Below are 27159 nucleotides of genomic sequence, written 5' to 3' on the forward strand. Positions count from 1 at the left end.
GCTAGATTTACGTAGAGGATGACATCCAATCCTACCCTCCAGAAATGATTGGTGGATCATACTTGCAACAGGGAAATCTGGCCATGTGAATATGCCCTTGGAAGACCCCACTCCATTGCTTCCTGATAGCTTTTATCAGCTGTTTCTTCTCCAGACCCTCTGTTAAAATGTACACAAATATTTTTGCCTATCTACCTATTTATTTCTCTCTTTTACACATTCAGATTATCATGGTGCAAATGCAACCTTAGTACTTAAATGCTAATTAAAAACTTGGTCCCACTGCATACACCCAGTGAAACTAACTTACTTTTTAAAAAAATTGCTCACAGCCACCTCCTGATTCGAAAGGCCGAGTCCATGTGGAAACATATGAAGACCACTGTGTGTTCACTATTGAAGGAGCTGAGAAGGAAGATGAGGGAATCTACAGAGTTGCAGTGAAAAATCCAGCTGGAGAAGATACAGCTGATATCACTGTAAAAGTTATTGGTAAGCAAGACAGTGGTGGGTTTAGTACATGAAGAAAGCCTTGTCAGCCGTTCGTCTGATGTCTTCATATTTTCTAATGGAGCAGAGACTCAACAGCTGGGATCACCTAGTTCAACTCCTCCTTTCCCTGTAAATCAGTGTTTCTCAACCATGGGCACTTTAAGAGGTCTGGACTTCCCAGAATACCCCAGCCAGCTATGCTGGGTGTTAAAGTCCAGACCTCTTAAAGGGCATAAGGTTGAGAAACACTGCTGTAAGTAAAGCTCCAAATAAGGAAGAAACTTGCAATGGCTGAGTCTCCGATTTCAGTGAGTGGTTTTTAAGGGAATAACAACTCTGTGCAATTGTTGCATAAATTAGCTCTTTTTTTGTCATCTGGAATAAGCTGATAATAATCTCAGAAACACAATCAGTGGTGGGATTCAACCGGTTTGCACCTTTTTGGCAGAACTGGTAGCTAATTTTTTGTTGCCCAGGTCTAGAATGGACTTCCAGAAGTGGCATCCACACAGAGAACTGGTTGTTCATATATTTGAATCCCACCACTGCTTACAATCCAAGAACATATTAAACACACCTTTCAAATATGTTTCTTGGTCACTTGGCTTGGCAATTAATTGTTCTCCTTTATCATTATTTCTGGGTTGAATAAAGTCATATTTTCTATCTCATGTCATTTAAAAATATAGCATGTGGGTGAAGTTTCAACAGATTGGCTTTCTTTTCATTTTTAAATATTAATCTAATTATACCATTTGTTTTACAGATGGAGAAATGTTGTGACTAATATAGTAGTTACAACAGGAACATTTCCCTTCCTTCAAAATGTTACTGATTAAGAAACTTTTTTCAGTTTTAAGAAGGAATTGTTTGACAAAATGCCAATACTTATAAACAAGAATGAAAGTTCAATAAATCAAAAATATAGCAAACACTTGCAAGAGTGCTCATTCATAAGCTTAAGTCATTGCAGCTTCAGTGAAAGATTTTTGGATGGAGAGAGAGAGAGAGAGAGAGAGAGAGAGAGATATGAAGTGAATCCCTTCTAAAAAGTCTACTTTTTCCAACTATTTTGTTTCTACATGGGCAACCCAATATTGATGGGAACAGTAGGATTCTCCCCTTCTGAAATTTGAGATACTATGTAGCCATCATACTGTTGAATACCTCCTACTCTTGCATTTCTCTAAGCTTTTAAAATAATTCAGATAGGCAGCTGTCATCACTATACTGTGTAACAGCAAGTTCATTAATCTAAAAACAGTGATTCTGATAAGCACTAGGAAAAGAAAATACATTGATCTCATCTTTCACACCCTCTCCAGATATACCCGATCCACCAGAAGCTCCTAAAATCACTGATGTTGGTGAAGACAACTGCATAGTACAGTGGCAACCACCTAAGTATGATGGAGGACAGCCAGTACTGGGTAAGAATCGACAATAATCTTAACAGAAGAGTTTCTAATTGGAACAGACATTTCTTGTCAATAACTTATAGAAAAAAAATGGCAGGGCTGTGAAGTGCCTTGGATGTGTTTGAAAAACATGCTTTGGAATGTGTGGAGATATAGCATCTATCTGCAACTGCTTAAAGTAGTCCACTTTTCTGAAAATTGCAGCTTTGGGTTCCTAGAAATACACCTGGCTACTATTAAGCATTGTAGAGAAATGCAACATACATGTCTCATGTGCTCCAAAGCACCTGTTTGGAAGAGAATCTGATAGTGTTTTGATTTCTCTTACGTCATTTCAAGGACAACATACCCACAACATGATACTCAAGGCATACAAAAGGAAACAGGAGCACCTTCTCTGTATAAAGTGTCTAGAATAGAAGCTCATAATAAAATATTCAACTTTCATGAACCAGTGGTTTCAATCAACTTCAGGTACTATATGGATTTCTACTATATAAGTAGAAATCACCCTTATTTCTTCTGCAGTTAATGTAGTATGCAAAGCATTTTTCAGTGCAAAAGTCACTTTTCAAACAGAGTAGCAAGTGTCAAGACAGGAAGGAATGGTCATCAGAACAGATAGTTTAAGGTTGCAATCTTATAATACGGGCATGGTTAGACACATTATGACACATCTATCTTTTGGTGAGACTGTAGACAAAAATAACACTGGCATTATAGAGTTCAAATGGTTTTAATAATGCATATGGGACTAAGTCTCTTGTTAATATGTTACTTGCATTGGCTGCAATGGAGCCATATTCCCGTCCCTGATTCTGCTAGCTCCACCCACCCACTCACCCACCTACCCATTGAATGGCACCAGAGATCTGAACAGGAATATTGATTAATGAGTTCCAATTTGGGGGCTCCACATAGACCCAACACTTGAAAGTCTGAATGAAGCACAGGCATTGTATTTCACATTCACATGTTTACCGTAATTTAAAAAGTAATGGACTTAATATTCCTTTCATACAGTATACATATGGATGTAATCAAGCTTTTCATTTCAGTGTAAAAACAATTCTTGCTATCACTCACAGAGGAAACACTTCAGTTCTGAAGAGGACTAGAAGAGCATAAGCTCTATTGAACAATGTCAGATCTCCTCCAGAGCAATAGTGCATAGGATTGCCTTGCATAAACTTCAATCCTCTATGTAGACCTTGGAAAGTCTTATCACATTTACAAATGCAAGTTCTGCAGCTTCTTGTTGTAACTGGGTGTTAAAAATAGAAACTTGGGGGGGGGATTTCAATCTGCATGGAAAGTTCACCCTCCTTTTAAAGTTTACATTTCTTAACTAGAGGAATAATCTGTTGGGCTATTGGTTAGGCATGTTTTATTTCAGTTGGTGTGCAGGTGAGGGAGCTTTTAATAATTTGGGCATGTTATTGGGCTGAATAAATGAGGTCACAATTTGTTAAATTACACAATAATATGTAGTTTATCTATTTTTTATTTTTTATATAAACAGATTGACTACTCGGAGATCAGGCTTTTGGTTAGATCATTATAACCAAGTGGGATGCCTTATAACTCTTCCATGTCAGCCATTATAGTGATAAATATAATACCAGGGCTAATATAGGATTTGCTACTTGGGTCCATATCTCTCCTAAGGAATAGATGCTATCTGTCTCTCTGTCAGCCATAACAGATATTTTCTTCAGGCTTTTACATTTCTCAGAAATGAGAGCAGAGGTGTTAATTTCAACTTGGTCATGGTGCTTCTTCTACACAGAATGATATAATGACACATTAGAACAGAGTAATAATAAATAAACTCCAATGTGACTTGTGAGTAGACTACAGAAACACAAAGGATTAGAGTTCTATCCATGGAAGAGAGTCAACTTCAAATCAGTTTAACCACAATTGTGTGGAAACCTCAGGAAAAAGAGAGAGTGACTTCAGAGTAACAATTTGGTGTCTGACTGTATATTAGTAAACTAAATAAATATGTAATTGGCTGATAATTTAGAGCAGTTTTTAAAACATGCAGCTGCAAGACAGACACTGTTTAGTAAAATAAACTTGAATTAAGGCATGAAGCAAGAAAGGCAAAACTTATTTTTCTAGGAACTAAGAGGCAATAAACAATAAAATGTAAATATTTTATAAATATTTAATAAAATAAGTAACTATTTCTAACAATATGTATAGTAATCTCTTTCTGATTAATGCATAAGCTTGCTCTTAATTAAATTTCTCAAAAAGGCATTATTTTGTGATCTAACAGTAGTTGCAAAAAGACTCATTATATGGTATTATCAATCCCTTCCTTTTAATATACAATACAAACAGCCTTGATCTTAGGAAATACTTGTGAACTACAAGGCATTGTAATGGCAAGGTGTAACTGGCTAATACTCAAAGTCAAGCTTTCCTTACATTCACACTATTTTTGCTTTTATCTCAGCTTAATAATTTGCTAAATAATAGAGCATTGAGAATCCAAATATTTAATGTTGCCTTCCCTAATCTATGTACATGAAGACTAAATGACAAATATGCATGAAATAGGGATGCAATAAAAAATATGATTTGAAATTTTCTGTACAGCAAAAGCAAAATGGTTGTGCTGTGGTAGTTGGCTGCTATATGGCCCAAGGCACTTCCTCAATACTCTTATAGTTTCTTTTTGATTTCCAGGATACATCTTAGAGAGGAAGAAAAAGAAGAGCTACAGGTGGATGAGGCTGAACTTTGACCTTTTGAAGGATCTGACTTATGAAGCAAAGAGAATGATTGAAGGAGTTGTTTATGAGATGAGAATTTATGCTGTCAACTCAGTTGGCATGTCTCGGCCTAGTCCTGCCTCACAACCTTTCATGCCAATTGGTGAGTGTCAACCTGCATGTTGCATTATTTGTAATCCCTCCTTGAGAACGCAAGAAAGACATGAACAATTTTGAAGAGAGAAAATAGTTGTATAGCTATTTGAAGTTTGTTTTTTTTCCTTTTACCTGTCCTTGAAAACGAGGGCATGAAGGTTCCAGTTTCATAAAATTGCTGATGAATTTCTAACTGTTAAAATTAGAAGTGTGAGAGGCAAGCTAGGCTGAACAAGAGAGGGAAGCTAATTGACAGTGACCTCCCATTGCCTCTCAGCTTCCCCCATTCCATTATGGATGCAAATACCATAGTAAACTACTAATGCCACCCAGTCCACCTCCCCAGTGAAGCTGTAAGGCTATCTGATTAGGAAAATATCCATGGATTTTCTATATATAATCATTATGACCCCCACCATTTTGTAGCAGTCCTTGAGTTAAGGGCACACTGTGTGAGTCATTGTGAGAAAGCAGCATTTGAGAAATTAAGGTACAGCAATCATAGCAATGACCGAAGAAGTGGCTCAACTCACAGAAGTCCATGAAGAAGGAGAAGAGGCTTCTGAAAGTAATAGTGTGGAAATTCAAGACCCTAAGAATGGACAAGCAGACAAAATTATATTTGAAGACAAAGTGATTAGCTCTGATCTTCAGTCACCATTCAACAAATGTACTGGTGAAGGAGAAGGAGAAGATCCAGTCCAGGAAATGGTTGAAGAACTCCCACAGGCAACAGCTGAACTAAAAGGTCCAGGATTTTACCTAATTACAAATAAGAGGCAACCTGCAACTCTGGAGATGAGGCACTGGGTTTGTAATGTGCATTTTATAGTAACACGCTCACATCCAAATACCGACATGTGAGTGATGCACATGCTTTTTAAAAATTACTCTCAACAACTGGCTTTAATTGAATGTCATTCCAAAAAGGCGAGTGAGAAAATGTGTTTCTCACAACAATGTTAGGTTGGGTGCTAACATTAGGTTTCCCATCTGTTGTGTCATTTTTAACCTTTTTGAAAAGAGATTGGGCTTGTTATCTGTTGTATGGAACATTCTGTATAGTTGAAATATTTTAAGCAGTGTTCACAATTTGTTTAAATACCACAACATTTAAGCTTCCTGGTTTATGATAAGCACACATATGGCACAAAAAATAACCCACCTACCTTCTTTTTAAAGTGTTGTTCCCTTATTGCATGTAGTCTAAATGAAATGAGGTTGAATCAGCTGTGGAATGAATATTATGCCACACAGTGAAGTGTGAAGCCTTTGTAGAGTGAGATGGAAAAATATTTCGTAAAGAGGAATCTCAAAGATTGAAATGTAGCTCATGTGTGCAAAATATGTTTCAGATTATAAGCTGCTTAGAGCCTTTGACAATGAGCATAATATAAATAAATCTTTTAGGTACGATGATGATGACGATGACAATATTGACAATCGAATAATATTAGTGGGAGAATTCTGCTCCAAAATACCTCTGTTTTATAACTACTGAACAAGAAAATTATACTTCTTTACATCTGTCTCCCCAGTATTGACTGCCAATTAGAGCAATATGATATCCCTTGTCCTCCTTATAGCTGTTAATTTTGGGGTTAAGAGCATTCATTATGCACATTATATTGACATGCTAGCTAATATATTTTTGCCTTGTCTTTGAGTCAAATTAGCAATTGTCACACCATCTACTTAGCCATATTCATGGGATTGTGAACTCCAGTAAGAACAATCTATGCTCCACAAGAATGCTTAAATGCTGCCGTTGCTATAAAATCCAGCAGCCTCCATCTTCGCTTGTTTTCAGCTTAGGAAATCCTGTTCTAAAGATACAATAATGGCTATCAATCTTCCAGACCTAAGTAAGGGATCTCCATGTGATGTTCATGTTACTGCTTCTCCCACAGTTAAATTCTTCAGATCTTTAGTATCTTCGGTAGAGGTGTTGTTTTTCTAAAAGCGTGAAGTCTTCACCATCAAAAGTCAGTTTTATGGAAACTCTTTCAATTCTAAGATTCTTCACAGAGATTGTTTTAAGACAGTGGTTCTCAACATTTTTTTCACCGTGGTCCCCCTTTTTAAATATTTTTTGTGGCCATGGAGCATGGCCACGGACCATCAAGATTTAAATCATAACATTTCTTCAAGCTTTTGTGAACCCCCTCTGATGACATTATGCCCCCCCCAGAGGTCCATGCACCGTAGATTGAGGATCACTGCTTTAAGAAGTTACTTCATTTTTGACAAATAGTTTGTGTGTCATACTATTTGTTAAAAAAATATTGTGCTGCTTTTATAGTTTTAAATTACATTTTGCAAAAAATTAAAGTATTATAAGATGACATTTTTAATAAGGAAAATGAAAATTCCATTGTTGCTCAGCTTTAACATATCATGCAACGTCTTTGGCTTGTGCATTTTGTTTAGCTCCCCCAAGTGAGCCAACACACTTTACAGTAGAAGACATTTCTGACACTTCTGTTACCTTGAAATGGAGACCCCCTGAACGGATTGGAGCAGGAGGATTGGATGGCTACAATATTGAATACTGCAGAGAAGGATGTGAGTAAGTTCTGATGTATTCTGAAATACCTTCCAAGGAACAAATAACACCCATTTTATTGTGTTTACTAAAGTAGACATTGATCTTCAGGTTGATAAAGTAGAGCGAGGAGGGCAGAGTAAGATGAAGGAATAATTAGAGAGATTATGGTTTAAAACTGGCTAATGTCATAGAGATTCTCTTTTCAGGGGCTGCCTATTTCCTAAAATGTGGATCACTGTGCATAGAAACAGAGATAATGGAATATGCGCTAACTTGTAAGAGTGGGTATAAATTTACAGGAAGAACTTTGTAGTTATGTATTTTGTTTGTCTCTCCACCTCCAGAGAAATGAGTATTATTTGGAGATAGAAATAGTTACACATTTTTAGCTTATCAGTCATTATTCCTAAAATTATTACAGCAAATGTTAAAGTAATCTCTGATCTGTGATCTGTGCAATTTTCAATAGATCCAGTTTCAAAATGCAGTCTCTCCCTTCTCTAACTGTTCCTTAGATTTGTTACATTTAGTTAGCTATCTCATAAAAAATGTCTTATAAAAATGTGCTTAAAAAAATCTAGCAGTTTGTTTTTTAATATCTGCAGCCACCGAATGGATTCCAGCTCTTCCTAGCCCCACTGAACGCACATCTGTCTTACTTAAAGATTTGGTTACAGGAGACAAATTGTATTTTCGTATCACTGCTATAAATTTAGCAGGGACAAGTCAACCAGCAATAATCAAGGAACCAGTTACTGTTCAAGAGATCTTGCGTAAGTGCCTTGAGAGAATTCCTGAAGCCATTGATAATTATTTCTTTAATCAAAAGCTCCTTGGAGTACAAGGGACTATAAATTTGTTTATTGGAGCTCATTCTTCCTAATATTTTAAATTCATCAGTCTTCTAATCTTTTTGGGCCAGGGGGAATGTTTTGAATTTTGAAAACGTATTATGGAAGCTCCAAAAAATAATTGTCATGGAGGCAGTCATCCACTTACAAACAAATGTCAAGATGGCACTGCCAGTCACAATATATTTCTTTCACTGATGAAACAAAAATAAAATTCTTCAAGAATTGCAATAAATGTAGACTCATTAATAGAAATCATTTTTTTAAGGTATCTGACAAACTTTCAGATACTCTAATTTGCTTAACAGGTACCAAATTAAGTTTATAGATTTATTATTGTAGTTGGGTTTCATGTTGGAATCTCAGTTTTAACCATATGAATCTGGCTTTCTAGTGTGAGTCCAGGATCTCCTAAAACTGGGCTGTACACCTGATTTACACTAGAACATGGATGTGCAATCTATGGCTCTTGAGATGTTTTTAGATTCCTATTTCTCTCAGTCCCAAGCAGAATGGCCTTTGTTCATGGATATTTAATTGAACAATTAGAATCCCAGTGTGACATCTTCTTCCCATGTATCTTTGCAGCACTTGCCATGACACAATTTTTTTAATAAAAACCCTCCAAGTAGTAGTCATTAAATATGCTTAAAATTATGGTTTCTATAAATATTTAATACATATTGTCAAAATCATTTACTTTTTTGCAAATACAATATGTACAATAATCTAAAATAGACTAATTACCTTCTGACTTGATTTTTGATCTGCAGAGCGCCCTAAAATTAGACTGCCACGCAATCTCAGACAGACTTTAATGAAGAAAGTTGGTGATACAATCAACATTGTAATTCCTTTCCAGGTATGTGATGAAATCTTTATTGATCATAGGGCAAAGTCTTACCCTTGTTGAAGAAACTGACAGTGGGCACAAGTATACCTGTGTATCTCTGGAGTAATTCTTGTCCAGGTGTCAAGAAATTTCCTCATCATTGGGTGAAAGCACATTTGGTCTGTATTTTCATCCTTCCACCAAGTACTGCCCACCTCTGATTTAGCCGAGGACAATGTTTGTAGTCATATCTCTATGTCTCTTCAACTGAGTAGATTGGCAGTATCTCTACTTTGCAATATTGCTAAAAGAATGTTTGTAAGGAGGTTCATTGTCAGAAAGTACTTTGAGGAACAGCCAGTGAAAAAAAACTAAATAAGTTATTTCTGCCTTCTATCCCTGATGTGACAAGCTGCACAAAAGCGACACTTCTCAATCTCATAATTGTCAAAATATTAAAAAGGTTCATTTAAAATCTGAGGGCAGTTTTTCTCAATCTTGGCAACTTTTAAGATGTGTGGACTTCAACTCCCAGAATTCCCCAGCCAGTATGTGTAACCTTAAAATTGTCAAGGTTGAGCAATATTGGCTTAGATCAAAAGATAAGAGATAAACAAAGGTAACTAGAAAGTAGATAATAGTTTATTCAGGAGTTATGAAAATCTTCAATTCATCTTAAGAGGAACTGATCTATTCTACAATCCAAGTTGTTCAATTTTCCCTTTATTGCTCCAATGCAACTGCAAAGAATGATTGGAATCCTTCGTTCCCATTTTAAGTTATCGAAACTAGACAAACTGTGAGAAATTTGAACTGTTGCTTGTCTAACACATTAATTTTAAATCTCTTGGAGCAAATCTATCTGAACCTCCAGGCAAGATGAGCAGCATGTAAGTTAAATAAATGAATAAATACATACATACCAATGTGTTTGACAGTGACTTGATTGCCACATAATAATAGAAAATTAAAGCTTTAAACTGAAGCTTATAAAATTAATTGTATTTTGTCTTGAATGGTATACTAAACTGTTTTTACTCTAAAATGAAGTAGTTTAATTTTAAGCCATACCAGAGATGGGCAAGCATGCAGGGAAAGCTCATTATTAAAATTCATTATTGTCACTAAAAACCTTAGTTTGATTGTGATGTCTGATTATGGTCATGATAAAAGTTAAATTCTAAATACTTTATGATTTGAACATCGGCAAACATTCCATGCTTACATTAGTGATGTTAAAATTTTGATCTTTTGAAGGATCTGACTTTTTAATTGTTGAAATATATTGATACTCTAAAGTGTGCATATATTTCAAGTTCTCTGGTAAGGAAGAGATGGGCTAAAAGAGAAGAACAGAATTACAGACAATTACAGTCTCACAATAATGAAAGGTATTTTCCTGTTCAATATGTATAGATTGAAGCACACATTTTTTTTTAAAGCAGATTCTTGACTTTCGGGCATCCATGTGTATATTGTTCCATGGTGGTGATAAAAAATTAACATCTTCCTAAGAAGCAGCAGGTGCTAATGAGAACTGGTCATTTTATAATAAGACAATTAAAAATTATTTTCTGATAGCTTCATTGTAGCTATATGTGAGGGCGATAGTTATATATTTCTAGCTATATATGCAAGAAATAAACCTACAGGGAACAGCTGTGAGAGAAACAATTTCTTCATATAAGGCAAAAGATTAATACTATACAACCAACTACTGAAAATCAAATTTGTTTTCAGTCTGACCATTTTTCTTTCTTTTCACAGGGTAAACCTAGACCTAAAGTTATCTGGAAAAAAGATGGTCAGCTAATAGACTCCAAGGAAGTGGGAATACGAAACAGCAATACAGATACTATTCTATTTATCCGAAAGGCAGAGCGTCACCATTCTGGAAAATATGAAGTTGAGGTGCAAATAGAAAACATGAGTGATAAAGTCACCATTACTATGCAGATTATGGGTAAGAAACTACTGGATAATATTTATCTAAAACAGTTGTATCTCATTCTTCACGTGGAACAATTTAATAGAATTTAGCTCATCTGAAATCAGGTTGAATTTTTTTTTAACCAATCCTTCTGCAAAATATACTGTATTTAGTTGTAGCAGGACTCTCAGCAATACAATAATTAAGTCTCCTTCCCATTCCTTGTTTCAAAAAATATTTTCCCAATGCATGTGAAAAGGGCGATTGAGGAGTGGGAGAAGAGAAAAAAGCTCACCTTTCAATATAGACTCCATTGGATTGGTGCCTTTTTGGATGGATGATCAATCCTTTGAGCATAGTCCCAACCCAAGTTAGAAACCACAGCAGCTGTTTTTATTAGAAAAGTGTCAGAATTTCTGTGGTGGATTTCACAACTGAACTTAGTTCCATCATTAAACCTACAGCTACTGATACATAGAAAATTTGAGACAGTATAGAGGGTTTTTCTAGAACTATTCAATGAAGAGTGAAATACTCATCCATTTATAAGGGTGGCTATTGCAAGATCCACTTGAATTTTTGTCTCAGGAGCTCCTTTACATTATGCCTATAACAATGCAATCAGCTTTTTTCTCTGAGACAAGAGTCTTATTTTTGAGAGAAATAATTCATTTCCTGTAAAATAAAAAAAAAATCATCTGAAAGAGTAGCAACCCAATCTGAGATTTCCAGGATTAATTATTGATCATTTTAAGTGTTTAATGGACAATTGACTACAGTATCTCTAACAGGTATCCAGCTAAGAAGAATTAATGGATGCATCCAAAATTACATGTTGGGAGGGAGGGAGGGAGGGAGGGAGGGAGGGAGAAAGGTCATATAGCAAATAGCAATATTTAGATAACTTTGGCTGGTCTTGAAAAAGCTAAAAAGGGTCAAACCTGGTTCATTTTGAAAAAATCTGAAGGAAATCCCAGATATACTGTATAGCTAGGGCAGGGTATTAGAAGTGGTAAACCACTTGTATATTGTTTCCAAAAGACTAGATGTCCATGAGGAATTCAGAAGTGAAGTATCAAGGAAGATTTTTTTTCTTTATTTTTATAAAGCTACACAATAAAGTGACACAATAATTCATAACCTTTTAGAACTGTTTTTAAGTAATATAGTATACTGTATATGCAAATTAGTATACTATTTTATTTATTTACCACATTTGTATCAAACCGCCCATTTTAGCTTCATGACTCTGAAGAGTTTACAAATAAAACCATAGAATATTATAAAGCGATGGAATTCAACTTCAGCCTAAAAGACATTGTGGGGGAGGTGAAAGGAAAGGTATTAATTTTTTGATTTGCATTGATTAATGGTGAATGTCCATGGATTTGGAGAAAGTGAAAATTGTTATTTTTACCTTTCTTTGTCGGAATATGGAGCCACTGAATACATTTGTCACATCTATATTTGGTAAGGTAAATTTATTATAGGAGAAAAATTGGATGCAGAGGATTGCTTGGAATATATCAGAACATGAGGTTATTTAAGCTGAACTCCACTTGTATCACATCTTTGTAAAAACACTGAGGAGCAGCTCTTGATTATGTACAGCTGGTTTTGTGTGGTGGATTTCTTTCTCCAGACAAGCCTGGTCCTCCCCTGAACATTAAGATTATGGACGTATGGGGATTCAATGTTGCATTGGAATGGATGCCTCCCCAGGATGATGGCAATTCTCAAATCACAGGATACGTGGTCCAGAAGGCAGACAAAAAAACAATGGTAAGAACCATAGACTGGGTAAGGGTACATATCCATCCTAGAACGATGTATAGTCAATTAATACTTCCTGTAACAGTATGTGGGAATAGCCTTGGGAGGCAGGAGAGAGAACTACAGACTGGACAACCAGAATTTAAAGATACCTTAGCGCTCAGAAAGAGGGAGGGCATGAGGACTATTTCAGAAGGAACCTTCTCAGTTTTCCAATAAGTAGAAGGAAAGGAGGGGAGAAGTATTTTCAGTTTCAGAAGACTTTGTTAGTGCAACTTTACAATAGAGATAGAGTTGGTATTCTTGTTTGTGCTTCTTGTCTGGACTACCTCGCACGACTAACCCTTCCTACAGTCATGACTAATTAAGATAAGATGATGACTTTTTCAGCATTTCCAGTTAGAATGAGGTTTGCTTGGGGAATTCCAAAAGTATATAATCAGTGTTTATATTTTAAAAAAGCCTCCTTCTCCTATCATTAAACCTTTAGACCAGGGGTATCAAAGTCACAACGTTACGTGACATGTTGCAGCGTATCGCAACTTTTTTTCCATTGCCGGCAATGGGGTGGGTGTGGTTTCGCTATGATGCATCCAGCCCATGGGCCGGCAGTTTGACACTCCTGCTTTAGACTAATGAGATATAAATAGAACACAATAGATATAAGCCATTCCCCTCCTTTTTATGAACACCTGTGGCTATGATAGAATTGTGAGAAATTATAATTATCAGAATCACAATCTTGATTGCAAACGTAGTTGCTACAAGAATTCGGGTTCACCCGTCAACCCTTGTAAAGGAGCAAATAGCTAGATTTCTCCACCTCTATGGGTTAATCATTAGGGTAAAGGAAATGCTGTACTCCTCGACTTTCTAAGGGCAACTTATTCTATTAAAAGGAACTTGCTTCCCTTTTTCAGTCTATGTGGCCAAAAAAATCCCAGCTGTAATTTTCTATTTGTTAGTTTTTCATGGAGAAGGCCAGAATGATTATTATAACTCCTGGTTCATTTTTATCTATAATAGTGCTTGACTTCTTATTGCACATAATTCAGCTTCCTTGTGTATATATGCATTCATTGTCTGGACAGACATTACAGCTGGTTAACCTTAGGATCCATTATAGCTTCATCACATTTTACTGTGTTTCACCATGCTTATGTATCAAATGTCAGCTTTTAAAAAAAATGTTGATATTTTAAGGTTCAGCACGCTTTTTTTGTTTTGCTTTCCAGGAATGGTACACTGTTTTTGATCACTATCAGCGCATTAGCTGTGTAGTATCAGAGCTGATCATGGGAAATGAATACTATTTCAGGGTCTTCAGTGAAAACCTGTGTGGGCTGAGTGAAAATGCTGCAACCACCAAAAACTCTGCCTACATTAAAAAGACAGGTAACAAAGAGCAATAATACAGGCACATGCCAACATTCTCATTAAAAATTATCTTTGTTAATGTCGGAATCAAAATAAGTTGTCAGATATTCTATGAGATGTCCAATGAATCTTCGCTATTTAAGCCAGTAAATTTTTGAAATAGGTATCATGTTGCACAATTTAGTATTCAATATATTGGTAGATGACCTATAGTGATTTGGGCAAGAATTTCCACACCAGCATCTACCAGGATGGTATAGGACAATTCACCTTGACCAACTTGCCATGGCCAACTCGTTGGGGCCAACTCACCACGGGACAATTCATCATAGAACAATTCAACAAATACAAAAGTTAAATTAATATCAACAGAATCATAGCCAATAATAATAAAATAAATTTGACCCAGAAATACAATAGTTACAATACTTTTTAAGAAAACCTGGTCTCCAATAATAAAAGTAACTGAAGGAAACAATTAATATAACATTGTATTGTCCTGCAGGGAGTTGGTTATGGCGAGTTGGTGCATGGCAAGTTGGCCATAGTGGGTTGGTCGTGGTGAATTGTCCTACACCCTTCCATCATTTGTCACTGAGATCCTGTGTTGAGTATCTTTAGCATACAGTTCAAATGGACTGCAGAAGAACAAACATCATGGAAATCACTTTCCTTTTTTCACTAAATCTCCCCCCCCCCCCAAGAAAGCTCTCCAATGAGATTTAAAAACTGTGCAAAACTTGACAGTATTTGATAGCTAAAGTCTGAAGCTAGTTAGCATTTGATAGCTGAAATACAAAGACTCTTTAAAAATATTTGATAGGTAAGATCCAATGATAATTTATTTTTCCTAACTGAAGCCTGCCAATCAGATTCAAATCACAACAAATGTCAACTAGGGTTTACCTCTTTGTAGATCTTGTACATAAGTATATTTGTTCCCACTATTTGAACATACTTTAGACTCAAAATCAAGTTTGAACAAAAAGCCAGACTATAGATATAAATAAAGTAATTAAAAAAGACAAACTAGTAAATTAGATCTGGAAGTTCACATTCATTCCAGGCGTTACTCTAAGTGCAGAGAAAAGCAACAAAGATGATTAGGGGACTGGAAGCTAAAATATATGAACAATAATTGCAGGAATTGGGTATGTCTAGGTTAATGACAAGGACTAGGGGTGACACGATAGCAGTGTTCCAATATCTAAGGACCTGCCACAAAGAAGAGGGAATCAACCTATTTTCCAAAGCACCTAAAAGGCAGGAGAAGCAGCAGCAGAGGGATACTAATCAAGGAGAGAACCAACCTATAACTAACAAGAAATTTCCTGACAGTTAGAACAATTAATCAGTGGAACAACTTGTCTCCACACTGGAGGTTTAAGACATTGGACCACCATTTGTCTGAAATGTTTTAGAGTTTCCTGTTTGAGCAGGAGTTTGGACTAGAAGACCTTCAAGGTCCTCCCAACTCTATTATTCCTACCATCAAATTCTTTAATCCTTAGACTAGTTTTAGATAACAACCATCGGAGAATTTCACAAACATGACAGGAAATCATCTTGTTTACTTCTGAACCTTATTAGCACTACTGCTATCCTATTTTAAATATTTTAGCTGGAGGTTTTTAATTATTATTTTAAAATATTCCTGTTTGGTTTCCCCTCACCCTACCTCTTGTTCATGTTGCAGGAGCAGTTTACAAACCACCTAATTACAAAGAGCATGACTTCTCTGAAGTACCAAAATTCACCCATCCGCTTTCTGATCGTTCGGTAGTCTCTGGATATAATGCAACACTCAGTTGTGCCGTCAGAGGAAGCCCAAAGGTATGTCATACTATATCCTACCACTTGATTGTTAATACAGATTACTGTAGTGGGAAAATTACTACTAATGTGCTAGAGCAGTGGTTCTCAACCTTTTTAATGCCGCGACCCCAAATGGTCGTAAGTCGAGGACTACTCAACTGGTGCAGCACCGTTTGCAGAATGGGACTTTTGGCGGGCTCAGCAGGGCAGAGACAGCCTGGACAATTTCTATTGGCTTTTGAAAGCCAATAGAACTAGACTCTATTCAAGAGAGTCTATTCTATTGGCTTTCAAAAGCCAATAGAATAAAAGGGAGTAGCACAGCTAAGGAAAAGGGGGGAAAAATGGCGGACTGCGTTGTTTGGCGACCCCCGTGAAATGGTCGTTCGACCCCAAATGGGGTCCCGACCCACAAGTTGAGAACCACTATGCTAGAGTGTATATGACAGTGGTGGCGAACCTATGGCACTGGTGCCAGAGGTGGCACTAGGAGCCCTCTCTGTGGGCACATGTGCCCTTGCCCCAGCCTTGCCTCCCCCCGTGATCCCCTCACCAGCAGCCGCCCTGGAGGAGAGTCACCCCCAAGCATGGCCCACACAGAGCAGCGCAGCCAAGGACATGGCAGTCAGGCAGCGTAGACAAGACTCTGCCCTCATGCCCCATTGCGCACAGTTGATGTTGCAGGGTGCGGGGAGAGGGGAGAGGGCGTGGCCATGGCGCTGCTGGGCTGCCTGGGCAATCTGGAGGCGGTGAGTGGCCCTGCGGGAAAGCAGGGTGGGGGCGGGGCAGGGGGTGGAGCAGGGGCGGGGCCAGTTTTTGGGCACTCAGTCTCTAAAACGTTCGCCATCACTGGTATATGACATCATAACATATAAATATATTGAAGCAATAGAAAATACAGGAAAAAAATCCAGTTTGTAAGTGAGCCATAGAAATAGGGCAAAGTATGTGTTGTTTCTAAGCACAAATATTTTAACAATTCATTTATAAGAATTTAGACGAGGAATTATATAAGATTATTAGAAAATCAGAGGCTTGAGTCAGAATGAGAAGATCACCTCTGAGAGAAATAGAAAAAAGTGTTTTTATAAAGAGGGGAAACCATAATAATATTATGATATGAAAGTTGGCTGGACATAAAAATAAAGTAGTCCTAGATCACCAATGAAATCAATGAAATCCCTAAGAAGGAGGAGGTTTGGTAAGAATGTCTGCTGCGTTTCTTGTGCACCACGCTAATCTTGCCAGTGGATTCTGGGCCATCCTTTATGGATTTTCCAAAACTACAGGTAGTTGTGGACTTAGAATCGTTCATTTAGTAACCGTTTGAAGTTACAACAGCACTGAAAAAAGTGACTTGTGACCAGTCTTCACACCACTGTTGCAGCTTCCCCGTGGTCACATGATCAAAAATCGGGCCCTTGACAACTGGCATGTATTTATGACAGCTGCACTGTCCCAGGGTCATGCCATCATCATTTGTAACCTCCTCAGGCAGCTTCCAACAAGCAAAGTCAAGGGGAAAGCTAGATTGGCTTAATGACCACATGATTTGCTTAACAACTGCAGCGATTCACTTAACAACTGTGTTTAAAAAGGCCATAAAATGAGGTGCAACTTGCTTAACAACTGCCTCGCTTAACAACTTAGCAATGGAAATTCTGGGCTCGATTTCAATTGTACAGTAAGTTGAGGACTACATGTATACTTCTCATCTTTAGCAAATAACACATTTTTAAAAGTTTCAAGGACCTAACATGGATGAAATACTTCTTGAAGCAAACATGTTTGGGTTAAAAATGCATTTTGACCCGCTTAAATGTCTAATGTAATTTCTAAATAGCAAAGTAGATGTCCTTTCCTCTTCAAAAATGACCCACTTCTGCTTCAAACTTATTGTTTCTGTTTTCATAAACACAGCCCAAAATCTTTTGGTTCAAAAACAATGTGGACCTTTCTGGAGATGCCAAGTATCGCATGTTCAGTAAGCATGGAGTGTTGACTTTGGAAATCCGCAAGCCCAGCCCCTTTGATGGAGGCATTTATACCTGCAAGGCGGTGAATGAATGCGGTGAAGCAGAAATAGAGTGTCGATTCGATGTTAGAGGTACTAAAGAGGATTTAATAGATCTATTACTTCCTAAAAGAGAAGGCTTTGAATTTGTATCCTTTAAAGGTTAACTGTGCAGTTTCATTGTCCTTTTGGATGCTAAAAAATTATGGACTTATGAAGACCTATCTGCATGCAAACTGGGCAAGTGATTTACTCATTGCATACCTTTGTTTGCAAAGCTTTTTTTAGCAATGGTTCATAGCGGTTTTGTATTCCAACTCCAATGCAGAGAGAAAGGAATTTTAAGGTAAGGAAACACTCACACTTTATGTCTGCCCTGTCTTTTTATGTGCCAATATGCATTTCATATCTTTTCTTCCACAAGCTGCAGATGAGGAACAACATGGCATCATAACTTATGCCACATGTACTACATTACACTAGCAGAATCTCATAAAGTGGCACTTGTTGTGTTCCCTGTGTACAGCAAATGAACCTTTTTTATTACGGGTACAATGACTTCCTGTACAGATCTGCAGCAACAGAGTTGCTGCTGAATTTACATTACTGTATCCCATTTCTGTGTAAGGAAACTGATTAAAGGCATCAGGACAGAACAGATCAGGAGAAGCTGAATATGCAAGACTTTGACCACAAGCAAAGCATATGACTGTGACATAGTAAGGGACAGCAGACCAATTTATCTTCCAAACTCCAAACAAAACTTAGCCTAAAAATAGAAGTGTGACATCAACTGGGAATTCATTCTCAGTATTTTATAATAAATAGTTAATATGAATTGTTAGCACACATGAATACATGTATTAATGTTTCTCATTGCTTATTTCTTATTTTGGTATCTACAGCACCACAGTGAAATTCTAAAGAACTGAATATCAACAAGCCCAGATACAAAGCTGAATTGTTTTATCAAACAAAAATAAACTTGAACATCTGGGAAAAATTGGAAGAGTCCAGCAACATGGAAAAAAACCAGAAAGATGTGTCAGCCCCTCAAAGCCCTAAATAGCTTCTGATGTCAGAAATGGTCATCACTCCTCCTGCCAGGGAAATTACAGAATGAACTTAATTCATTTCTTGATGCAGTTTCAGTCTCTTGTGCTGCTTTGCTCCCAATGAGTAAGACTGTTGTTCTTGATAAGAGCTTCACATACCCCCAGTTATAATCATGCCAACCTAGCAATATTCGGTTACAATGGTTTTACAACAGTAGACCCTGTTTGACAACAAGTGGGATATGTGAGATCTATAGAAAGGAAATCCACACCAAATGCATTCATCAGTTGTTGTTGTTTTTTAAAAAAAACAAGTCTATTTGGGAATGAGACCACTTGTATCATTACGTTGTGACTTAGTGCATATGCTTAGGCCTCACATGCAAACAACTGGGGTGTAATTTTTCAAACTCTTGTTCTTACAATATTTATGGCAGATAACTTTGGAAGCAGCTATGAAAGCCTTCTAAAGGATGTGGCTGTTTTAAGAATTCAACTAGAGGTGTTCCACATTCCTTGGGAAGCACCTCCTTTGATGACTTTGTGCAGCTCTCCAAGAAACAATTTTCTGCCTGCCTTTAAAAATTGTTATCTAAGAGTTGAACTGAAAAAAAAATGATCGGGGCAAGACAATCTGTTGCGTTTATTTTTATTGTTTGTTAAACACCCTTAATGTAGTCTATTTACACATGGATTTTGCCAGCATAGATTTCACTTTTTAATCAAACAAATGGGTTTTATTTTTCTGAGCGTATAGTTTGAATTCAGCAATAGCGGGTTTCTGCATTATAGCTAAACTGCACAGACACATTCCTTTAGGAAAATCACTTATTCAATAACAAACTGTGGGAGATAATGAAAACTGAAGATTTAATTGCAATGCAAATATTTAAATTTAAAAATTAGGGAGTTTTAAATACTGCTAGATTAATTTGAATAGATTTTTAGAGAAAGATGTATGGGAATCCTGGGGCTGTTATCAGACATGGTCCTCAATACTTTCAGGAAGCAAATTAAGATCCTACCCCACTTCTTGGATCAGCCAACATGACTGGGCACTTTTTATCTTACCAGGTCCCAACCTCTGCCTGCTGCAATGCCTGGCACAAAACTTTGCCAGTCATAGGAGACATTAAAGACCTGACACAAGAAAAAGTACCTAGAGATTTTGAGTTCAAGTAATCCTTGTGTGGATCCGAAGCCACATCTGGTACTACATTAGGCACACAATCAGATACATACTAGTCTGAAAGAAAGCCTCAATGATCACAGTTTTTCAGTTATGGATAAACATGTATGGAATTCTGCTGTAAAGCAATTGATCCTTAGTCTTCCATTCATAACTATAATTTGAAAACTAAGTGTAACATTATCTTATGGCTATTATTCCATTTTTCAAAGTCAATTCAAAAATTATTTTACAACAGCATCAGAAACTTTTAAGAAAGCTGTCCCGTTTTAACAGATAGAGAATATATTCCCTGCATATTTAGAAAAAAATGTACGTTTATAAACAGTGATATAAATACTGGTATATAAAGTACCAAAAATGTTTGTTCCATTTTCCAAACACAACACTGTATCCATAATGAAACCGCATTGCTTCTGCATAAAGAAATAAATACAATAGAAACTTCTCCTTTTCCGTTTGGTTTTCAGAATAGTTATTCTCCTAGGTTGTTTGTGATTTCTTTGTCTACAAATCATAAAATAGGACTACCTCACATCCATAGTTCATGGAAAGTCGCAGACCCCTGCCTGAGAATAAGTCAATAAGGGAGTGCAATTTTTTTGAGCTTCCAAAGGCTACATGAAACAATGGCTCGAGTTCTATATGTCCATCAAGGGTATCATTGAAGATAATAAACTTCATGTCAAACATAATGTGTGGCCTCAGCTGGTGTCGATCCCTCCTCACTGCCGCTCACCCCCACCACTTCCATCCTTTATCTTAGGATTGTAATTGCAAAATCAAAACAGAAGAAAATCCTTACAATATGTTGTTCCCCTTTCATTATAAGAAAGTATTATAATCACAGAACAGTAAAAATTAATGCAAAACATAATATCGCAGCCTGAACACAGTTGCTTCCAGTCTCCCATCTATATATCCAAGAGGGTGGCAACAGCAAAACCAAGAAGACTTTAAATAAAATAATATTTATTTGGTCAATGAACGGAAACATTTGAAAATATACTACCCAGAAGTATAATCAAATGGGTGAGCTAAAATAAATAAAGTAAAATCCTAGCATAAGAAGCAGTCTCTAAAATAAAAATACAATATGCATTACTATAATGATCTATTATTTTCCTGTCCAAGTATAAATCTAAAATAATACATAGCTATGCTGAAATTATTTTAAAGTTACAATCTACTCCATTTTAAGAGGAGAATCCAGAGACATCAAAGTCCAACTACTGATATTTTCCAGAAGCTAATCAAAGGTCAGACATTTTTTTAGGACAACAAAGCAACTTAGAAGTCCTTACTTTTGAGGACACATCACAACCTAAAATGGCATGTAGTAATGAAGTGGTAAGCTATTTTGCATCCACTTTTGCAATTATTCTTCGATTTAAAGGAATGACAAGAAGCAAACTGAAATATTTGGTCTAAAAACAACTAATAACTTAAGATAACCTACCAGTGAGTAACTAAGTATTTGCTAAAAATAACATACAGTATGGGAAGACAAAACAAAGACAACCAGAATCCACTATGCTGAAAGAGAAAAAAATAGTAATTCAAGCAAAGAAACTAAGTATTTTCTTCATTATGATCAACAATGATCTTAAAATGAAAAATAATATGAGTTATGTACCAGTACAATGTTTATCAAGGCAGTCTAAGGAAAATGGCTTTTATTTTTATATTGCATTTCAGTTGACTATGTAACTTACTTCATGTTGAAGTGTTACAAAGTTATAACATAAGGCTAAAAAATAAAATGAGCTTACAGATGGAAGCCTTGCTCTGTTTTCCTTATGCAGTATAAAAAAACCAAAGGTTAAGAAACATCGCACTAGACTATAAACTGAATCACACATCCCTTTCAATTTCTGCACATTGGCTAAGATAGGCTTAAGCACTGGCAAAAAACTAGTGAGAATACATAATTTCACTTTTAAAATGAACTTAGTGAAAATAATGCAACATTTTGCAATCTTAAATATTTTTTTACCACACTACGATTTTGGAGCAAATAATTGATTTGCATAGTATTTCATAGTGGATCACAGATACAAAATTGCAACCTGTTGAACTCCGTGCTGTTCAAAATTTACCAGATAGGGTGAAAAATGTAAGAATAAATATCTACTTCATTTCATTATAAGTCTGACACCAAGTTTGAATGACACCAAGTTTGAATTTTCTGCATCAGTTGTCTTTTTTATAAAGACATCATAAAGCTATATTGAGGTGCTTTCATATTTAATCAAAATCTGTGAATCATAAATGCCCCCCTTTCCTAGATTGTTCAAATGAGGGTTAATTGTGTATTTTAGAGATGACTCCTTCAGTTTGAAGTCATGCATATGGTACACAAGACTAATAAGATTTCACAAGAGGCAACAGTGGTTTAATTGCATTTTATTTTAACATTCAGACAACTGTACACTTTTCTATAAATATATGTGGTACTGAAATATGTACATTTCTTCCCCCCTCCCACCCTTTATAGTGCAGTCATACAGATTAAACTGTGCAGAACAAGCTGAACATTCCTAAAAGCATGTTACCAAGAAATGTTATCACTTCTGTGGTACTTTAACATCAGCCAGAGAAGTCTGCCAGATGTTCTGCAGTTTCTTCCCTATTGTAAATTTTCTCCTTCAAGTACCTTGGTGTATTTTTGCATTAGAATCCAGTGTAGTCCATGAAAAGTAGAAAGACAATTCATTTATTTTTCATCCTACTCAATAATTGTCAAATGGAAATTTACCAGAAAAGGAAAATTCATTACACAGTGACATTTTTTTTTTGCTTTTTTAAAATAAACATTAATAGACTGACAAAAGCCGTGGCTAAAGGGAGACATAAAATGAGAAGATACAGCGCTACTGATACATTTGTGCATGCTTACAACTTTTAAATAACTGGATGTGTCTCTAACAGTACATTGCACACACTCAGGCTTCACATGAATATCTCATACATTCAAGCCAATCATACTGTCTTGGTTTTGGTGGCTTTTCTCCTGTCCTCATTTAATTCTATACACTTATCATAAAGAAATCTATTTATGTCTATGAGTATATACTAGTGAACTGAACTGGAATGTCAGCAAAATTGTTGTCTTCTGTTTAAAATAGTATGTACAGTACATGCATGCTGATCATTAGATCACTATTTAATCACTCCTGCATTATGATCTTTAGCCATTCCTTTGATGACACAATGACAGAAAATATACATATATTCCAACCCTTGATGGGGTTAGGGTTGAAGAAGTCTACAAAAGGGATATTGGCCAGGATTCTCTAATGACAACTTAAGCATGGAAAGCAAGAAAGGAAATAAAAGTAAGCATCTGAACAACAGCACCAGTGGGTGATCCAAGCAAGAGTCAGTGGCTTGCACAATGCACATAATAAAAAATCTGAAACAGAAGACATATGCTTATCAATTGGCAGTTATCATATATAACTGCCAATAAAAGTAAGGGAATGTCATGTGAGCCATCTCGACAAACTAGATGCAAAAGAGAAAGTGATAAACAGAATGCAACTGCTTAGAAGAATACCTTAAGCACAGGCCTGAATATGCTTATGAAAGTTTGATTTCCATAAAGTGGATTTGCAGACTAATATACTCAAATGAATGGGGCCATATACAAACAGTTTTCGTGTGAGCCTGTATAACTGCAAAAGAAAGGAGACAATTGCATGGCAATGCCTTTCCCAACAATAACGTTGATCAGCTGGACACCGGACGAGGTGGTTTGCTTTTGCCTTCTACCTCTTTCCCACGCACTGCTGCCACATAGGAGAAGAGACACAATACCGAATAGCAGATCTCATGAGCCTAGAAGACATTAAAAAATAAGATAATCAATTGCTGGGTAGCAGGGTCTATGTAGATGTATAGTTTCCTTACTTCTAGAGCAAGTATAAAATGAAATGCAATGATGAGACATAACGTCTTGATGTGGACAATTCATCCATCTCCACCACTGACAGGAATAAGCAGCACACAGCATTTTATGTTTGTATAAATAAAGTCCAATGGTCCAATGAATTGTAAATTTTGTTTACAGTTGAATCAGTTTGGAAATACCTTCACCTGTACTAAATCCAAATAGAATTTAATTTCTAAGATTAAATTCTAAAATCCCAAATATAGGAGCAAATATAGAGAGGAATGATGAGAAGGTGAGATATGAACTCTCATGGAGTTTGCTGGTATGTACCCATAGTTTCATCTCTAAAATTGGGGAAAGATATTTTCATTCCTCAGTTCAGGATCCTCTTTTTATATGACAGTTTTCTTCTCCTAACTAAATGACTTTATAAAAGTTAGTTAATAAATACTCTCCTAATCTCTATTCACTGCACTGGCAATAATTAGTTTGGATAATGAAACATCTGCAAGAAAACAGCCAAGTTCAGAGAGCACCAAGAATCCCTAATCCCTATTCAATCTTACTGTTTGCCTTCCGCCTGTTCCCCAAATCCTTTGTAGAGTAAGATGTGTAACTTTGTATGACTTTATACTTTTGCATAGCAATGTAATGTTTAAAGGAAGTGTTATTTAAATTTTACCTATGCATGCAGTATTGTACATATGTTCTAAATGTTAAGTGAAAAGTGTCTTTCTTACATTTGATAATAATCCAAATATTCTGCTGGTATTTCAGTTTTCTGGTATCCTTTCACAGGTACCATAAATAATTTCAAAACAATTAAAATATCTTATTCCATATACTATGGCCCAACAAGTCTGTAGAATAAAAACCAGCATTCTAACCTTAATTCATAGGACTTTGGGTGAGAATTATTAATATATTTATGCTTCAAATGAATCCATGATGTGTAACTTTGTATGACTTTATACTTTTGCATTGCAATGTAATGTTTAAAGGAAGTGTTATTTTAAAAATACACAAATTAAGTTACATTTACATTGCTAGTTTACAAAAAACTACTTTTACTTTGAAAAAGGAGATAGAAAAGTATTTTTTTAATCATTGGTAGTTCTACTGCCATGTTAATTAAGTTAAAGAGATCAATATTTAAGCTATATCATAGGCATAAATCTTGCTTAATAATACAAGCAATCTAATGAAAAATTAAGCTATCAAATTCTGTTGAACTCTCTACTGTATTTCTTGCAGTTCTTACATTTCGAATATATTTTTGTTGAAATTGGTCATGTATGTATTATCTCAAAATCTAGATGAGAGGCTTGAATGCTAGGCATGAAAAAAAACCTTTGAAAAATAACCAAATAACCAAAAATCATAGTAAGTAACTTACCATTGGTGTCTTGTACTTGTGGCTCACCACTTCTTTAGTTTCAGGAACTAAAACCGGACGGGCAAGAGACAAAACAAAGAGTTCAAAAAACGAGAGGAAAAAATGAAAGAAATAGTATAATGTTCCCAAAAGTAACAAAAGATCCAAGGGAAACATAGAACAGCTGCAGGAAAAAGGCATTTTTAACTAATTCTATATTCTTAGATTGTGACAATTCACCAAAGTCCATGGAAATACAGGTAATTTAAAGTGACAAATACTTTAAGATTCATTTGGGCTTCCTCTGAATGATATGTGATTTTCTTTTATGTACGTGTCCTAGTAATTCTTCTATAGATAATTCTGGTATATAATACATTACCAAGTTCCAAAAACCTCTGGCTCTTGTCTGTCCCACTTATACTAGAAAACAGTTTTAGCAACTATATCCCAATATCAATGAAATACATCCCCAAACAAACTGGAAGATAGTACTTAGGTTTATAAAGATCCTATCATATTACCAATGAAAAATCAACTTCTAAATGCCCTTAGTGTAAGAAAACTGTCTCTAAGGAAGAGTTGGTCTTCCTGTGCATTTTGGCCAACAGTTGAAAAATATTCAAAAAGATCTATATTCCAAAGCCAAAACAGGAGCAGAATTCTGAATCCTTTCTTTGCTAAATAATGTTAACTTCGTTAGCTTTGTTGCTTCATCATTTAACACCCAACAGGAAACTGGATCATATAGGGCTACATGGGGAAGGATGAGTAGAATAAATATCATGATATTACCTACTAAGAGAAAAAAATAGCAGTCAATCTATAAACAATTGACCTTAATTTATGTGGGTGGAAAATGCAAACAAAATCCAGACATATCCTTTTTATGTAAGAGAAAAAAGTGCTACCAGAGAAATTTAATGGAACATAATAAAGATTAAGCAATACATACTAAGGATGACAGGACTCTATTAAAGAAGAATGAGACAATAAGTTGATATTATATGAAATCAATATTTTAGAAAGCTAAAAAAAATCCATTAGTTAATATTAAGTCTGTACATGATCAAGGATGCAAAATTCAGAAAACTGTAAAAAAAAATCTTCTGAAACTATTAGTATCACATAATTCTGAGACTAACTCTATATTACCCATAAATGATTACAAAAAGAACCACACAAATATTTCTTTGCAGTTAGTATGTGACTTCAAAAGGCAAACAGGTAAATCAGACAGAAGTGGTCTTAAGAGGGAAAGACAAGTCAGAATAAAAAAAGCAAAATCTGACATTTAAATATTAATTTAGAAGGGTGCCATCACAGTGACTACATCTACCTGCTATGACCTCTCTATAAAGAAAAAAATTAGAAATAAGGTTGAAAAAGAATTCTGAAGTGTTGTATAGAATAAAAATAATATATCTCTATTACAGGGGTCCCCAGCCCCCGGTCCATGGACTGGTACCAGGCCACAGCATGCCAGAAACCAGTTCACGCAAACAAGTAAAGCCCCATCTGCATGATGCAGGCAGTACATGAAACCAGCCCCCCTCCAGTCCACAGAAAAACCTCTCTCCACGGAACTGATCCCTGATGCTCAAAAGGTTGGGGACCTCTGCTCTATCATACAAGAGTTTAACAGTGAAGCTCAGAAAAAGGATTGCCCTCTTCCCCCTTCCCCCAGAATTGCATTTGATTTTTGATGCTGCT

At 36.0% G+C, this 27159-nt stretch overlaps 2 protein-coding genes across 46 annotated transcripts in view; one reads left to right on the forward strand and one right to left on the reverse strand.

The window, feature by feature from the left end:
- MYBPC3 (myosin binding protein C3) overlaps positions 1–20632 on the forward strand; it is a 77487-nt gene extending 56855 nt beyond the window's left edge. For both annotated transcript variants that reach the window (XM_039357901.1, XM_039357894.1), the window contains 12 exons: positions 333–492; positions 1818–1922; positions 4611–4799; positions 7223–7357; positions 7946–8113; positions 8965–9053; positions 10791–10986; positions 12596–12735; positions 13962–14121; positions 15800–15936; positions 17839–18025; positions 18838–20632. In XM_039357901.1, the coding sequence (XP_039213835.1) occupies positions 333–492; positions 1818–1922; positions 4611–4799; positions 7223–7357; positions 7946–8113; positions 8965–9053; positions 10791–10986; positions 12596–12735; positions 13962–14121; positions 15800–15936; positions 17839–18025; positions 18838–18848 (1677 nt within the window). In that variant the 3' untranslated portion in view covers positions 18849–20632. The remainder of the gene's footprint in view (positions 1–332; positions 493–1817; positions 1923–4610; positions 4800–7222; positions 7358–7945; positions 8114–8964; positions 9054–10790; positions 10987–12595; positions 12736–13961; positions 14122–15799; positions 15937–17838; positions 18026–18837) is intronic.
- Positions 20633–22566: 1934 nt separating this feature from the next.
- The window catches only part of MADD (MAP kinase activating death domain), a 91238-nt gene continuing 86645 nt past the window's right edge, over positions 22567–27159 (reverse strand). For all 44 annotated transcript variants that reach the window (XM_039357837.1, XM_039357800.1, XM_039357782.1 and 41 more), the window contains 2 exons: positions 25468–25514; positions 22567–24016 (listed from right to left, as the gene is read on the reverse strand). In XM_039357837.1, the coding sequence (XP_039213771.1) occupies positions 23909–24016; positions 25468–25514 (155 nt within the window). In that variant the 3' untranslated portion in view covers positions 22567–23908. The remainder of the gene's footprint in view (positions 24017–25467; positions 25515–27159) is intronic.

This window comes from Crotalus tigris, unplaced genomic scaffold (assembly GCF_016545835.1).
Source record: "Crotalus tigris isolate CLP2741 ecotype Arizona unplaced genomic scaffold, ASM1654583v1 scf7180000017576.4783729, whole genome shotgun sequence".
NCBI lineage: Eukaryota > Metazoa > Chordata > Lepidosauria > Squamata > Viperidae > Crotalus > Crotalus tigris.